This window comes from Dunckerocampus dactyliophorus, chromosome 1, assembly GCF_027744805.1.
Source record: "Dunckerocampus dactyliophorus isolate RoL2022-P2 chromosome 1, RoL_Ddac_1.1, whole genome shotgun sequence".
NCBI classification, from domain to species: domain Eukaryota; kingdom Metazoa; phylum Chordata; class Actinopteri; order Syngnathiformes; family Syngnathidae; genus Dunckerocampus; species Dunckerocampus dactyliophorus.
Window position 1 is genome coordinate 3,501,537 of NC_072819.1, and position 17,982 is coordinate 3,519,518.

The 17,982-nt window shown below is 38.3% G+C and overlaps 1 protein-coding gene across 1 annotated transcript in view; it reads left to right on the forward strand.

Annotated features, from left to right (window-relative positions):
* The window catches only part of nid2a (nidogen 2a (osteonidogen)), a 65,365-nt gene that overhangs the window by 24,988 nt on the left and 22,395 nt on the right, over positions 1-17,982 (forward strand). Inside the window, exons 15-29 of the mRNA XM_054763413.1 lie at positions 3,697-3,843; positions 5,690-5,818; positions 7,890-8,015; positions 10,177-10,310; positions 10,390-10,495; positions 11,058-11,185; positions 11,263-11,368; positions 11,463-11,587; positions 11,827-11,932; positions 12,008-12,138; positions 14,127-14,232; positions 14,806-14,939; positions 17,432-17,537; positions 17,633-17,760; positions 17,821-17,926. Coding sequence (XP_054619388.1) covers positions 3,697-3,843; positions 5,690-5,818; positions 7,890-8,015; positions 10,177-10,310; positions 10,390-10,495; positions 11,058-11,185; positions 11,263-11,368; positions 11,463-11,587; positions 11,827-11,932; positions 12,008-12,138; positions 14,127-14,232; positions 14,806-14,939; positions 17,432-17,537; positions 17,633-17,760; positions 17,821-17,926 — 1,818 coding nt within the window. The remainder of the gene's footprint in view (positions 1-3,696; positions 3,844-5,689; positions 5,819-7,889; positions 8,016-10,176; positions 10,311-10,389; positions 10,496-11,057; positions 11,186-11,262; positions 11,369-11,462; positions 11,588-11,826; positions 11,933-12,007; positions 12,139-14,126; positions 14,233-14,805; positions 14,940-17,431; positions 17,538-17,632; positions 17,761-17,820; positions 17,927-17,982) is intronic.

The following is a 17,982-nucleotide window of genomic DNA, read 5'->3' on the forward strand; positions in this document are numbered from 1 at the left end:
TATTGTTGTCCTAAAGATAGAGTCCTTTTAAATAGAAGGCTTTTTACCATTTATTTTGTAGGCCAGGCCAACTTTCTGTCATTTGGATGTCAACACATTGATTAGAGAGGTTATAGTGACGTGCACGTACACACCCGTGCAGCCGTGCGCACACGCGCACACACAACCAGAGCACAGCTGGAAAAGCTTTTGGGGATCAGGGGTTTTGTAAACATGGGTTAAGTGCTCTGTGTGTGTGTGTGTGTGTGTGTGCGTGTGTGTGTGGACGGGTCTCCCGGCGTCTGGGAAGTAATATCCCATCCAATGACAGGTGACAGATTTGAAGGAAGGGGGAGGGTTTGCCAAGCAAAATAGTTGCTCTGTGATGTCATGAGAATCACTGGACTGACTCAGAGGACGAGAACGACACCAGGCAAAGGCAAAGAACCATCGTGTGGATGAGAAGCAAACCGTCTGCCTCCATGGACATCCACTACCTGAGACGAACATATATAAATGTTAGCAAAAGGAAGAAAACAAAAAAGTCTTTTATTGATGGCCCACGCACAGCGACAATGAAGAAGAGCTAATCTTATGCTAATAAAAGCAGGAAAATATGCAACAAAGTAGAAAAAGGAACAGCTAAAGCACGGTAGATAAGGCGGTAGAGCCGGAACAACGAGGCAAAGCAGGAAAAAGAAGCATACAGCATGGGTGTCCAAAGGTTTTTCCACTGAAAAATGAAAGGATGCAACTTTGCCGCTGTCATATTTAGTAAAATACGGTTAAGTATATTTCAAGAAAAAAGTGCATCTCAGCTTTGTCATATAGCTAAAAAAACATATTATTCATATCAGCTTTACGCTTTGCTTCCCAGCCCATTTTTGCTGTTTTTTTTTTTCCATTTTCCAAATATTTAAATTTTCTTCTTAAATAATCTTTGTAAATGTTGTAATATTTTGACTTAATTCTCATAATATCATAACTTTTTCCCCAATTTGTTCTCATAATATTATGACTTGAAAAGAAGTATGTTTTCTTTAATATTTCAGTTCTAAAATTTGTTTTTCTCATAATATTATGAGTTTATTCTTGTAAAACCTTTTTTCTCTTAATATTTAAACTTTCTTCTTGTAAATTTTGTTATATTTTGACTTTATATTCATAAAAAATAAATAAACTACTATTTACACTTCATGCTGCGATGAAAATGACATAATATTATCATAATATTATGACCTTGTTCTTGTAAAATGACAACTTTTTCTCATAAATTATTTTTTTCTCTTAATATTTTGACTTTTTTCTTGTAAAATTACTGCTGATGTTTACATTTTTGCTGTTTCCGGGTTGTTTTTTTGTTTGTTTTCTTGTTTAATTATATTTTTAGAATGTGCTGCAGGCCAATAACTTCATTGACTTTATAATAATGACTTTATTCCTGCAACACTGTAACATTTTTCAAACCTAATTTTGTAAAAATCACAACTTTATTTATTGTTTTGTTTCTCGTAAAAAATAGTCTTTTTTTCTTGAATATTTCAACATTATGCTACTAAATAGACATTATTTTTGTCCAAAATATTACGACGTTATCCTCATAAAATTACATCTTTTTCTCATTAGATCTTTTAATATTTGAACTTTATTCTTGTAAAATTACTGCAGATTTTTCCATTTTCGCTGCTCTTGGTTTTTTTTTTTTTCGTTTTCATGTTTCAGGGCCAACAGGTAGCGCCAAAAAAAAGTTAGCAACAAGTTAGCCGAGATTTGTAAAAGAAAGTAAAAATACTTTTAAAAAAGGTAGCGCCAAACCTAAATAAAGAAAACGTAGCACCAAATTGTATGTTTTTTTTTTTAATATAGCACTGAATCTAAAAAAAAATAAGGTGGTGCCACATCTAAAAAAAGGTAGCGCCAAACCTTCATTAAAAAAGAAATGTAGCACCAAATGTAGAAAAAGGTGCAGTGACATCTTTAAAAAAATAATTTAAAAAACCCCTAAATTTAGTAATCTAGTAAAGTAATGTTAAGTGGTCGTTTTAGAATGTGTGAGGGACCAATAAAAACACATCTGCGAGCTGCAAAATGCCCCCAGGCAGCACTTTGGACACCCCTGATGTAGAAGGGTTTGATTAGTCTCGCTAAATATAGCAAGTAAGTTGGCACCACTGATTCCTCCTGCTACGTCTTCTTATTCTCTGGCAAAGCAGGTGTGTTTGAGGTGTGTTAAAGAGCAGAGTAACGATGCCATCTACTGTCCAGATTCATCTGTATCAGGCCGCCACCTGTATGGGAAACACTGAACTTAGGTGATGAAATGCCGAAGAAGTGAAACTAGAGATTCCTGATTTCCCGAGTACAAGCTGGACCAGCTGCAGAACCCCCGCGTGCACAGGAGAATGACACAATAACAATACTCACACACATTCCTATTAAACCACATGGGATGCATTTTTTCCTTCCGTTTCTTTGTGACTAGTGGTTGAATGACAACATTCAGACATGAAGAGGTAGATACCCGTCTGTCTATACAGCTTGTCCCTAAGGGACATATAGGAAACATTTAGGAGTGCTTGTCATGTGACTATCCTGCGGCGTAAGCCCTTTTAAAGGCCAAAAAAATTGCAATAATTGACACACCCATAAAAACGTCTATTTTTGACACACGGCTCAAAAGAGTGAGCTTATTCCTCATTGTGAAGTGCAGCGTTATCCTGTTGAAAACCCAAGTCATGACCACACAGACGAGGGCCTTCAGTCATGAGAGATGCCCCCTGCAACATGTCCACATAGCCGGCTGCCGTTTGACGCCCATGCACAACCTGAAGTTGAACAACTGTTCCATTGAAGGGTCATGATAGTGGAAAACATCACAGGGGGGATCACCTTGTCATGCCAGTAACATTGGAAGCCATCAGGACCGTCAAGGGAGAATAAAACTTTCTTCCACCTTTCAATGTCTCATGTTTGGTGCTCTCCTGCAAATTCCAAACCTTGAAGGAGACGAGCTTTTTTCTTCTTAAAAGCCTTCTTTTAAAAGCAGATGGTGTCTGATGGTTATTGGATGTAAGTGCAAAGAGCAAATCTAAAAAAGGTAGCACCATATGCAGTGAAATTTAAAAAAAAAACGTTTAAAATTTTTTTTTAAATGGTAGCGCCAAATCTAAATATAGAAACATAGCATGAATTTTATTTTATTTTTTTACATATTATTGAATCTAAAAAGATAAGTTGGTGCCACATTAAAAAAAAGGTAGTGCCAAATCTAAATAAAGAAAACGTAGCACCAAATTTGACATTTTTTTTAAATAGCGCTGAATCTAAAAAAAAATAAGGTAGCTCCAAATAATAAAAAAAAAAAAGACATAGCGTCTTCATTAAAAATCTGCCAAATCTACACAAAAAAAGTGCAGGGAAATCTTTTAAAAAGTTAAAAAAAAAAAAAAGTAATCTAGTAATGTTAAATGATGTTTTTAGAACGTGTGATGGGCCAATACATATTGGCAGCTGTGTAAGTGGATTACACTGTGGTTGTGTTCTTCGAGTCACCATTTCAAGGCGTTCTTGCCTCCTTTCTCTTTGATCCATTTTTGTTGTTTCATGGCGGTTTCCTTGCTCAATGCTATTTTCATGTTCCATCCTTGCATTCAGAGAAAGGAGACGCTAAATGGCGACAGTGTGGAGGTCATCATGTTGATGTTTTTTTTATTCCAGCGGGGCCGACCGGGCCAGAGGTGCTTCACCCCTGCTACGATGGAAGCCACGACTGTGACACCACCGCACAGTGCGTCCCACTGGAGGAGCAGGCCTTCCAGTGCCGGTGTGCCACCGGTTACACGGGGGACGGACAAAACTGCTACGGTACCTACTTTACTCTATTTTGCTTCACAAAGTCACAAAGTCACAAAGTCGATCACGGCCGTGTATTTCCGCCATTCTCCCACACACGTCTTCCTGGAATGCTCTCTGTCTCACACAAGGGCTGAAGGCACGATGCCAGTGTCATAACATCCCACTCATCCCCCTTCTGGTGTTTAATGATGTCGTTAACTTGCATTGTCCTGTCATTAGAGCAGCAGCATGTCTGACGGCATTAGGAAAGCCTCAGGCGCTGCCACGGTTCCCATGACTGGGCCCCAGCATCTCCCGTAATCACAATGCCTTGGAACACAGCCTCCATTCCAGGTGTAGGGCTCTCTCGCAAACAAGTACATGCACTCTACGTGCACTAAAAGCTCCGCTTGGTAGTTTTTAGCCACAAGATACTCACGTGTGTGACTGTAGAGTGATTTTTGTCATAGTTGAAATTAACACCTGGGCCTAAAATCACCCAAATACCTAAAATCCCACAAGGGCAAAGTGTAAAAATATCTAACCCACGGGGGTCCAAAGGTTTTCCAGTGAGGGTCACATAGTGAAAAATGAAAGGATGCAACTTTGCCACTTTCATATTGTGTCAAATATGCTAAGAAGTGACATATTGTATATTTCAAGAAAAAAAGTGCATGTCAGCTTTGTCATATACAGTAGCTGAAAAACCAGATTATTCATATCTACTCCACTCGTTACTCATTTTTGCTTTAAAATTTTCCAAATATTTTCATTTTCTTTTTAAATAAGATTAGTAAATTATTTTCTCGTGATATTATGACTTTATTCCCATAATATTCTAAAGTTTCCACAAACTAATTTTACAAAAACTACACTACAACTTTATTTTGTTTTGTTTCTCATATTGCAACTTCAAAAAAATAAGTTTTTTTTTTTATATTTCAGCTCTATGCTACTAATGACATTATTTTTATTTTTTCTTGTGGGAATACAATTTGTTTGTCTTTAATATTTTGACTTTATTGTCAGAAAATGCCTCCCCCCCCCCCCCCCCCCCCGACTATTTAAGCTTTCTTCTTGTAAGTTTTCTTCTCATAATATTATGACTTTATTTCCATAATATTTTGACTTTATTCCCATAATATTATGGCTTTTCCCCAACATAATAAAAAATAGACACCTTTATTTTGTTTTGTTTCTCATAATATTATGATTAAAAAAAAAATTCTTTAATATTTCAACTTTATGCTATTAACATCACATTGTTTTTCCTCATATTATAAATTTGTTCTGACCTTTTTTTCTCATTAGAATACACGTTTTTTTCTTTTTATATTTTTATTTTTTTTTTGTAAAATCACAGATTTTTTTTTCATTTTTGCTGCGTTTTTTCCAACTTTCTTCTTGTAAATGTTCTTTTTGCAGTATTATGACTTTTTTTCAATAATATAACTTTTTCTCCAGTCTAATTTTCCAAAAAATGATTAAATAGCTTTTTAATTTTGTTTGTTTCTCATAATATTGCAACTGAAAAAAACCCACAGTTTTTCTTTAATATTTAATCTCTATGCTTCTAAAATGACATTATTTTCCATTATAATATTATGAGTTTATTCTCGTATAATTGGGACTTTTTTTTAGTGTGTACACAACAAATAATGTGTCCCATTCCAAGAAACGTGTTTTTTGTCCTCCTGAAGAAAGCGGAATATAACATCCATGACGATCCAGAAGGACAAGGCCTTTCAAAGCCATGATGTTGTTCTTTGCGTCAATTGGCCACTCGATGGCACTGTTGGCTTACCCCCCACTCCCCCAACGTCTGCACGCTTTTTCAAAGTCTGCGTATTTCCTGACTAGAGGTGTCGCTCTGCAGATGTGGACGAGTGTGTAGAGGGCTCGGCGGCATGCGGCGCTCATTCTCAGTGCGTGAACTTTCCCGGGAGCCATCGCTGCCAGTGCCAGCGCGGCTACGAATTTGGATTTGACGGACGCACGTGTGTGGGTGAGTCGGACATGCATGTGTGCCATCAAAGGAAAGTATGCACTTTGATCCTGTATAAATTTGAGATCTTTTTTTTCCAAACCCATACCAATAACTATTCAGGTTGAAGTCTACACCGGGAGGTTAGAAGCACTGGAACAAATTAGGATTTGACCAACTGTACCTGTTGATTTGTCCTAATCAAATATCATGAGATTACTATTACCACATCATTACTATCAAGAGAACCACAGTATAGACCTGCTGTGGCCCAGAAAGGTGCACTGTATTCGGGCACACGCTCCGAATACCGTAGGGGTGACGCTATGGAGGTCAGATAGAGCATGAGGAGCCACCTGGCCACTTTCATATTTTGTCAAATATGCTAAGAAAAAAGTACATCTCAGCTTTGTCATTTGAGGGGAAAAACCTTATTATTCATATCAACTTCACACTTTTTCCCCCATTTTTGCTTTTGTTTAAAAAAAAAATCCATCTTTCTACTGGTACATTTTCTTCTCGTAATTATGACATTATTCCCATAATATTTGGACTTTATTTTCGTAATTTTAAGACTTTTTCCCCAACTTAATGTTCCAAAAATGACAACTTTGTTTTGATTTGTTTCTTTCTCATAATATTATGAAATAAGGTGTTTTTTCTTAAATATTTCAAGTCTGTGCTACTAAAATGACATTGTTTTTCGTCATAGTATTTTCACTTTATTCTCGTAAAATTACATTTTTTTTGTTTGTTTTTTTAAATTTCTGCTGTTGTGTTTTTTTCTGTTTTCCAATTATTTAAACTTCGTTCTTGGATATTATTTTCTCGTAATATTAAGACTTTATTCCCATAATATTTGGACTTTATTTACGTATTTACGTAATTTTTTCACTTTTTCCCCAACCTATATATAACCTATATATGTAAATAATAAAAGAAAATAAACAGCAAAAATGGGGGAAAAAAGAGTGAAATTGATATGAATAATGTGGTTTTTTGCCTCTATAGCAAAGCTGAGATGCACTTTTTTCTTGAAATACTGTATATACCACGTCTAAGCATATTTGACACAATATCAAAGTACGTGGCCCTCCCTGGAAAAAGTTTTCTATTCCACAATTAAAAAAAAACCCGAACAAATAATTCCAGGCTAATTAACAGCAATTTAAATATAACAACAATCATATCAAATAAATGTACAGTATATTATTTATACATATAACATATGATTAAAAAAAATGTTGTTACTGAAAATGAATTGAAAACTTTTTTTTGTACATTATTCTTCATTATTCAAAGTGAGGCCAGTTTTGTATTTATTTATTTATTTATTTATTTATTTATTTATTTATGTATGTATGTATGTATGTATGTATGTATGTATGTATGTATTTATTCTTTCATTCATTCATTCATTCCATAGCAGAAGGAGTTTTTTTTTTCTGGTAATGCTTGAATGTCCTCTGTAATGTTCCGATGCAGGCTGATATTAACTCACGCCCGATCCCAAAGACGTATTTATATGTACGGTATTTATACGTCTTTTACGTTTTTTGAGCGAGGGGCAAAAAGAGGTGATGACGCAACTGCACACTAATGGATGCCAATTTGAGAGCAGTTTCAAACCACGAAAACGGCCACAAGATGATTTGATAAGAGCTCGGCATGTGAATTTGAATGGAAAAAACATACATGACAGCAAGGAAGAAGTGGAGGAGCACAGACTTTGCTGTTCCGTCATTGCATGGAACAGTGGTGCGTTCAATGACCGTCAAATAAAGCGTGTGGTGGAAAACATTATCAGTGGAACTAAGATGTAGGCTTGGTTGAAGACCAACACACGCACACACTCAGTGATGTGAGTGCTGAGTACTACAAGTGGGAGTGGGAGTGACACAAGCGTTGGCTTTGGAATGTGCGTGATTTATTTATGTGTCTGTGTGTGTGTGTGTGTCGGCCATCAGTGTGAACTTTTCATGAACTTCCTCTCCATGTTGCTTTATTTTTACATTTTAAAAAAGCACAGAGGCGAGGCAGCGCCAGCTAAATGCAAACATTTGCGACACGGTGTCCATCTCTTTGTCCTCAGACGTGGACGAGTGCAGCTCGTCTCCATGCCACAGCCATGCGAGATGCACCAACAGCTTGGGTTCCTTCTCCTGTCGCTGCCAGCCTGGCTTTGATGGAGATGGTTTGCTGTGCTCCCGGCAGGAAGGTCAGTCATCTCAGCTTTCAGTGTTTACATGTAGACCAGGCCTTGCCAGTGAAACTTTCTGACTGGCGGGCCACAATGGCTTCTAAAATGTGACCAGGACTACTACTACTACTGCTACTGCTACTGCTACTACTACTACTACTACTACTACTACTACTGCTACTGCTACTGCTACTGCTACTGCTACTAGTACTAGTACTACCACTAGTACTACTAGTACAACTACTATTAGTACTACTACTACTACTACTACTACTACTACTACTTTCAAAATGCGCCATTGCTCCAAACCTGAAAAATGAAAGCATGCAACTTTGCCACTTTGTGGCAAATATGCTATGAAGTGATATATATTTCAAGAAAAAAGTGCTCAACTTTGTCAGCTGAAAAACCATATTATTTATATCGACTTCACTATTTTTTCCCTACTTTTATTTTTTGGTTTTTGTTTTTTAATTTTCCAACGTTCTTCTTGTTCATTTTCTTCTCATAATTATGACTTTACTCCCGTAATCTTTGGACTTTATTTCCATAATTTGGCAACTTTTTCCCCAACCTAATTTTCCCAAGAATTGCAACTTTATTTAGTTTTGTATGTATCTCATAATATTATGACTTAAAAAAAATTTCAAGTCTAAACTGCTAAAATGACATTATGACATATTAGGACATATTAGGACTTTATTCCCATAATATTGCCACTCTATGCTCTATGGTTATTCTGGTAAAATTACTACTTATTTTCTTGTTAGAATACAATTTTTTTCTCTTAATATTTTGACTTTGTTTTCATAAAATTACAGCTGTTTTTTTTTTTAAAGACTTTAAAAAAAATGTTGAATTCCAACTCTTTCAACTTTCTTCCTGTAAATTTTCTTCTCACTTGACTGTCATATTTTGACTTAATTAGTGTAATATTATAACTTTTCTGCAACCTAATTTCACAAAAACTGCAATTTAATTTTGTTGTTTGTTTCTCATATTAAGACTTTAAACACACATTTTTGTCGTTCATATTTCAACTCTATGCTACTAAAATGATGAATGAATTTTCCTTATAATATTTGTAATAATTTTTTTATTTTTGTAAAATTATGACTTTTTTTCTGAATGTTTTGACTTTGTAGTCGTAAACAGCTGGGGTTTTTCCCATTTCTGCTGTTGAACTAAACTTTTTTTTGTATTTTTTTTCTCATAATATTTTGACTCAATATTTTGACTTTATTCCCATAAAGGGAAAGGCTTCTTGAGACGTCATCTGTACTTCTGTGAAGAAAGTGTCGAACGTTTCGCTCCTCATCCGAAGAGCTTTGTCAGCGAACTAACAAGTGCTAGTAGCCTACGCCTTAAATACAGTAATAGTGGGCGCAATTGGTGTGCCAACACCCTCCTTCTATTGGTTCCTTACACTAAGACTGGGCGGAGTAATCCTGCCATTAGCACCTCCGAACAAAGGGAAGTGTAGCTCCCTGTAGTTGGGTATGAACGACTCTGATACTGGCTAGTTAGCATCTATTGTTCTGGCTTGGCCCTGGCTTCACCTCATTTGCAAGACTAAAAGCTGTGGGTTTTGGTCTCAGTAACCTGCTGAACACAGGGTCCAAATTAAACCTCAAACCACCATTCCAATTCAATGATGGGTTCTGTTGTTTGACAAAAATAGCTTCCTTTACTCCTCTTTCAAACCATCTGTTTTCTTTGGCCAAAATCTTTACCTCGCTGTCCTCAAAGAGTGATTGGTTGCTTTAAGGTGTAGATGTACTGCTGATTGAGGACTACCAGCTACCAGCACTTGTTAGTTTGCTGACGAAGCTCTTCGGATGAGGAGCGAAATGTTCGACACTTTCTTCACAGAAGTACAGATGACATCTCAAGAAGCCTTTCCCTCGATGGACAACTCCTGTACGACTGAGAGCCTACACAGACGCATTTATTCCCATAATATTATATTTTTTCCCCAACCTAATGTTCCAAAAATTACAAATTTGATTAATTTAACCAATTTATTCATAATTTAGAAACTCTGTAGAACTTTGTCATCTAAAGCTTGGTCTTCATCACACTTTGGTAAAGAACCCCCACTCTACTTTGTATCAAAGCCTCATCTCCCGCGAGCTTGAAACGATTGAAATGATTTTGCTTGTCTTTCTTCGTCAACCAGAGAGCCCACAACGTCCTAAAAGCCACTGTGAGCATCACAGGGACAGTGTCCAGACCAGCAGTCCAGAAGGTTATCCTCTAGTGGGAGCTTTTGTACCTCAATGTGATGCTAACGGACAATACACACCTCAACAGGTACATACTTAAATACATGAAAAACATCATGTCTTTGCTATGTAATATCTTTAATTTATGAAGGGTTGTTACCTTTTAGTGTCACGGCTCCAGTGGACATTGTTGGTGTGTGGATGGTCAAGGACAGGAGAGACCAGGAACCAGAACTCCTCCTGGTACTTCTCGTGTGGACTGTGACAGACACGGTACGCCGAACACAAATAATAAAACGTCATAATTTTAAGCAATTGCAAAATGTAATAACTAGGGATGTCCGATAATATCGGCCAACTGATAGTCCACTTGACATAACAGTCCATGCGCAGCACATACAGTACCTGAGCTGATGCTTTGCTGAACCGTGTTTGGGGTGGCAGGACGTGATGGGTTGTCAAAACACCACTGATGGTGAGGTGGGTAGCGGGAATGCCAAAAAACGCGGATGTAGGCTGACGCGGCAGGCTAGACTCCTCGGTCACACCCACAACGCGCGTTGTACAGTGTTGTTTACAGCCACGTCAGCAAGCTAATTGCTGATGCTGTGTCCATTAGCTTCACAACAGATATGTGTTTAGATACAATAGATAGACAACAGACAATTACATGAAAAAGAAGAAAATATGTATTAGTATTTTATTATTTACATGTATATATATTATATATGTATTAAATAAAAAATACAATTTAGATAAATAGATATTGTTTTTTTTCTGCAAATGTGACACCCTGTGTTGTTTTGTGTATGCCATTTGTGTTCTCCATCCTCAGATGAACGTCCTAAAAGCCACTGTGAGCATCACAGGGACAGTGTCCAGACCAGCAGTCCAGAAGGTTATCCTCTAGTGGGAGCTTTTGTACCTCAATGTGATGCTAACGGACAATACACACCTCAACAGGTACATACTTAAATACATGAAAAACATCATGTCTTTGCTATATAATATGTTTTATTAAAGGTTATTGTACATTGCAGTGTGACGGTTCCAGTGGACATTGTTGGTGTGTGGACAGTCAAGGACAAGAAAGACCAGGAACCAGAACTCCTCCTGGTACAACACCCATGGACTGTGATCAACCAGGTGAGCTTAAGCTAAATCTTTCTTTTTCTACTCTAAAAAGACCATATTGTCTTTTCTAAAGTATTTGTGTATAACTGTGAAATGTACTTGACAGAACGTCCTAAAAGCCACTGTGAGCGTCACAGGGACAGTGTCCAGACCAGCAGTCCAGAAGGTTATCCTCTAGTGGGAGCTTTTGTACCTCAATGTGATGCTAACGGACAATACGCACCTCAACAGGTACAGGACACACAACAGAAAATGAATCCACCAAAATAGGATCATGACAAAAGACATACTGTATTATGATAAAAGGACAACTTTACAACAGTAACTGACTTGTCATGGAGTTATTGTGTTATTGTGTATTGAGACAGTGTATCACAGACAGACAGTCCCTTTATTTACCAGGCTTGACACTGTATTGTAATAAAGATAATGCACTTGATATGGTCGTTGCTGTTGTTTTTTGCATTCAGTGCCACGGTTCTACTGGATATTGTTGGTGTGTAGACGACAGAGGGCAGGAGAGAGAGGGAACCAGAACTCCACCCAGCACATCACCCGTAAACTGTGACAGAGCAGGTAGCTTTTTCTGTGTAGAAATCCTTTCCTGTCATGGTGGTTCCGTTAAACAAGCTGTGGATATTTCCTGTAAAGATGGATCTCGACCCAAAACCCAGTGTGAGCACCATCGAGACAGTGCGCAGACCTCCGCTTCTCAGGGCTCCCCCACTGTGGGAGGCTATGTTCCTCAGTGTGACGCTAACGGGCAGTACACAGCACTGCAGGTCTGTACAGTGTCACTCATCCACTAACAGGCAAAAATGTATATATTAAAGAAACAATTATTCAATCAACAATTAATATCTTTTCTTCAGTGTATCAGGGGTGTCTTGATGACTTTATTCCCATAATATTTTGACTTTGTGCTTGCAATTCTTCCTTTCTAAAAATCAGAACTTTATTTTCAATAAATAACATTCGTAAATTTTCTTTTGGTAATGTTAAAACTTCATTCCCATAATATTATAATATATATATTATAATATATAATACTTTTTCTCCAACCTAATTTTACAAAAATGACAACTATTTTGTTTTGTTTCTCATAATATTAAGTTATTGTTTCTTTAATATTTCAATGCTCTGCTAAATTATTTGTAGTTATTTGTCCTCCATATGTTACAAGTTCATCCTCGTAAAATCAAGACATTTTTTCTCATTGACTCTCTTAATATTTTGACTTTATTCCTGTAAAATTACTACGGATTTTGACATTTTTTCTGCTGTTGTATTTTTGTTTGTTTTCATTTTAAATTATATTTTTAGAATGTTTTTCTTTTTTAATTTCTCCTGTTCTTCATAACTTTTTTTCTCGCAGTATTATGACTTTATTCCCATAATATTTTGACTTTATTATTCAAACATTATAACTTTTTCCTCCAACCAAATTGTTCTAGGAATCAAAACTTTTTTTAAGTAAATAATTTTCGTAAATTTTCTTCTCGTATTATTACAACTTTTTTCCCTTAATATTTTCACTTTATTACCATAATATTAGAACTTTTTCTCCAACCTAATTTTCCAAAAATGACAACTTTGTTTTTGTTTGTTTTGTTTCTCATAATAGTACGACTTAAAAGATATATATGTTTGTTAATATTTCAACTCTTTGCTACTAAATGACATTGTTTTTCCTCAGGATATAACAAGTTTATTCCTATTAATGTCACGCTATTTTTCTCTCTCTCTCTAAATTATATTTTTAGAATGTGTTGGGTTTTTTTTTTATTTCTGTTCTTTTATTTTAAAAGTTTCCAAATATTTCAACTTTCTTCTTAAATAATCATAATACATTTTCTTCGCATAATATTATGATTTTATTGTTTTGCTGTTATTTTTGTAACATTATAACTTTTTTCCCCAACCTAATTTGGTTTTGTTTGTCTTTGATAATATCATGATAAAAAAAAAAAAACATCTTTTTTCTTCTTTCTTTCTTCTTCATCTTTGTGCTACTAAAATGACCTTATTTTTCCGCATAATGTTTTTGTTATTCTCGTAAAATTACAACTTTTTTCTTTTAGTATTTTGACTTTATTCTTTAAAATTATAGGTGATTCTTTGTTTTTTTGCTGTTTATTTTTATTTTTTATTTTATTTGTTTTAGTTTTCTTGCTAAATTAGATTTTTGGAATATGTTGTGGGCCAAAAAAACAACAACAATTGGCTCCCGGGCCGCACTTTGGACGCCCGTGAAATATACAATATAATTTTTGTTGTTTGTAATTCAATTCTTAAATTAAAACTATTTTAATTTATCTATATTTGTACTCATAATAAATATGTTTTTTTATATTAAGATTAATGTCTAATAATACAAAATAATGGATTAAAAAAATGTTTTAATGAAGAATTCATTAAATACTACCTTTGACTTCTGCTGTTACGGAAGTCTGGACACATTGGCAAAAATACATATATTATCAAATAAAAAGTAATATCTTTAGTATTATACACATATATCTACTATTATTATTTTAATATATTTATATTTGTATATATAATGTATTTTATTGATAAAATGGTCTATATAAAATATGTAATAAAAAAAGTTATTTATTGATTTAAATTACATTTTTTGGGATGTACGTTTTAAATGTGTGTATATTATATGTGTAAATTGTAAATGTCCAGACTTTTGGGACACCCTATAGAGATTTATTTTTTTGCATGTAATTGAAAATGGTGAAATAAATAAGGTAATGTTTCACAGTGTCACGGTTCCACTGGGCATTGCTGGTGCGTGGACAGCCAGGGACAAGAAAGACCAAGAACCAGGACTAGGCCTGGTGTACCACCCACAGACTGTGACAAAGCGGGTAAGAGAAGGAAAGTCCTCATCAGGGGTGTCCAAACCTTTTCCACTAATGGCCACATACTAACAAATCAAAGGATGAGGCGGCCATTTTTCATTTTGTCAACATGCGAACTAACACAGCACTTAGTCTAGACTAAGTGACATCTCTTGCTAAACTGTGATCTCGGCAGTCCCGGAAACTTGGCGGCAGATGTCTTGTGTCATGATGTCAGGGTTTTCCAAGGCTTTCGTGCTAAACACTGACCTTTGAACCCCATCATTCACCTCAATGACAAGTCACACAAGACAGCACGTTTTCATCAAGCTTTTAAGCGCTGTGCCATTGAAGTCATTACTTTGGAATGCCTACAAAAACAGGTACTAGAATTGCAATAAACACACGCATGCTTGTGCTGGGGGGGGAAAAGAACAGGTCAAAACCAGGACTTAAAACTGCACTTTTGATAAAGATTAAACATAGTCATTTTACAGATACAGAGACATAAACAGTGAAGTTTAAACAATAAGAATCCAGATCCATTTCAAGTCAAATGATGGTGGGTATTCACAGCATGTTATCTTTGTTTTCAACCAGAGGAACCAGAACGTCCCAAAAGCGACTGTGAGCATCACAGAGACCGAGTCCAGACCAGCAGTCCAGAAGGTTATCCTCTAGTGGGAGCGTTTGTACCTCAATGTGACGCTAATGGACAGTACACACCTCAACAGGTACATACTATAAGTGTCAGGGAATTACGTCTTTTCTCCATTTGGGTCACCCAAACCTAATGAAAAGAACATAAGGAGAGAACGCACCTCACCCGGACGAGGGACACTGCTGCCACACCCTGGAGCCAGGCCCGTGGGAGGGGCTCTTTAGCCCGAAAAAAAACACACAGTGTCTCCTCACCGTAGACCCACCCCATGTGGGGGTAAACGTAAAGGTTCGGTGCAATCAATCAATTGCGTATCTTGCTTGTTTGCTGCTGTAACAAGTTAATTTCCCCGCTGTGGGATAAATAAAGTACATACATACAATACAATCCGATTCTTTGGCTCACCTCTCTGGTGGGCAAGGAGCCTGAACTTGTGCGAAAGGTTGAGAAGTTCCAACTCGACATAGACTCACCTGAACCAGCGGTTCAGACTCTGGAACCAAACTCCTCAAGAGGGACTGGACTGTGCTCTACTCTGCAGTTGCTGCAGGGTAGGGGTAGAGGTTCCGAGCTGGCGCAAGCTTATTAATGGTCCCCCAGCTCGGTGTCTACTTGTTGGAGTCATCCCTGGTGGACGAAAGGGTCACTTCCCTTGCGCCTTTGTGTCGGGGAATGGGTCCTACAAAACGTTGGCTCACAGTACCCATCCTTTTTGGGGTCCATATGAGGGGGAGCAGGCATGCTGGTGACTCTGGTTCTACTGGGAGACTTCAATGCCCATGTAGGCAACGACGGTATGACTGGAGGGGTGTAATTGTTCTACTATGCAGTTGCTGCAGGATAGAGGTTCTGAGCTGGCACAAGCGTATTAATAGCCCCCCGCTCTGTGCCGACTTGTTGGAGTCGTCCCTGGTGGACGAAAGGGTCACTTCCCTTACACCTTTCATACCCAGTCTTACCAAGCATGGATGGCTTGTGAGAGTCATTAAATACAAAGTAGCTGATAGGTACCGGCAGGCCGAGCGGCATGTGGCGTTGGGGGTGTTCGAAGCAAACACTCGGGTGTGGGAGGAGTTCGGTGAGACCATGGACCACGATTTTCAGTTGGTTTCAAAGAAGTTCTGGCAAACCATCCAACAACTCAGGAAGGGGAAGACATGCCGTGCCCACAGTGTTAATAATGGGGGTGCAAGCCTGCTGACCCACTGACAGCTGTTTTGTAAAGGAAGCAGAGTCTGAGGACAAATGCAGACAGGTCCATCACCAAGGTTGAGGTATCTGAGGGAGTCAAAAAATCTTCTGGGATGGACAAGTTTTGCCCTGAATTCTTCAAGGCTTTGGCTGTTTTGGGACTGTCTTGTTGACATGTCTCTTCAACATTGTATGCAAGTCGGAAACAGTACCTCTGGATTGGCAGATCAGAGTGATGGTCCCCCTTTTCAAGACGGGTGACCTGGAAGGTGTGGGGGGATCACACTCCTCAGACTCCATGGGAAAGTCTATTTCAGGTTGTTGGAGAGAAAGGTACCAACGTTAGTCCAACTTAGGTGCAATGTGGTTTGTGTCCTGGTCGTGGAATACTGGGCCACCTCTACACCCTTCTGAAGGTACTGGAGGTTACATGGGAGTTTGCACAACCGGTTCCCATGTACTTTGTGGACTTGGGAAAGGCTTTCCACTCTGTCTGTTGCGGTGTCCTGTGGGAGGTGCTCTGGGAATACAAGGTTGGTGGTGCGCTACTGCGTGCCATTCAGTTCTTGTACAACTGGAGCCTAGTTGGCATTTTCAGCAGTAAGTCTAGCCTGTTCCCGTTGAATGTTGGCCTCTGCCAAGGTTGCAATTTCTAGGTGCAGCCAAGGTGTTGAGGGGGTCCACTTTGGGGGGGCTTTAGGGTGTTGTTTCTGCTATTTGCAAGTGGGCCTCATCAAGCTGTGACCTTCAATTGACTACAACTCTGAAGCCATGGTTCTCAGATGGAAAAGGGTGGATCGCACTTCCAGGTTGGGAGAGAGGTCTTGCCCCACGTGGAGGAGTTCAAGTATCTCGGGATTTTGTTCACAGGTGAGGGATGGCTGACAGGTGGGTCGGTGCAGCGACTGCAGTAGTGCGGTTGATGTACTGGACAGTCGGACATGAGCCGTGAGGCAAAGCCCCTCAGTTTAAAGGGCCATCGACATTCCTACCCCCACTTATGGTCAGAAGCTTTGTGTAGTGACCGAAAGCAAGATTGTGGATAGAAATGAGTTTCTCTTGCATGGAAGCTCGGTCATCGGGACGGAACTCAGAGTGGAGCCACTGCTCATTCATATTGAGAGGAGCAAGTTGAGGTGGCTCGGGCATCTTGTCCCTTGGATGCCTCCCTGGTGAGGTGTTCGGGGCCATGCCGTACCGGGAAGAGGCCCCGGGGCAGACCTGGGAAATGCTGGTGGGATTATGTCTTACGCAAGAGGTGGTTGCACGCCAGGAAGTCTGGGTTTCCCTAATGAGACTGCTGCCCCACGACGCAGACCAGGATAAGTAGAAGAAATTGATTGATGCTTCACTCAAACCTAATTTGTATTTTAGTGTCACGGTTCAAGTGGACATTGTTGGTGTGTGGACAGTCAAGGACAAGAAAGACCAGGAACCAGAACACAAGCTGGAGCAACACCCGTGGACTGTGCTAGATCAGGTAAGAAAGACATTTTATTACCTGTCATTGATTGTATGCTGAAAGTGTTGCTCTGACAATTTTTGCACGTTCTAAAGTTTGTTTTTTACCCCCAGATGAACGTCCTAAAAGCCACTGTGAGCATCACAGGGACAGTGTCCAGACCAGCAGTCCTGAAGGTTATCCTCTAGTGGGAGCTTTTGTACCTCAATGTGATGCTAACGGACAATACACACCTCAACAGGTGCAGAACACACAAATTGTTCATATATCATGTACAGTAGATGACTAAAGCATATTTCAGTGTCATGGTTCCAGTGGACATTGTTGGTGTGTGGACAGTCAAGGACAAGAAAGACCAGGGACCAGAACTCCTCCTGGTACAACACCAACAGACTGTAATAAACCAGGTGAGCTTAAGCTAAATATTTCTTTTTATACTCTAAAATGACTATATCATATTGTC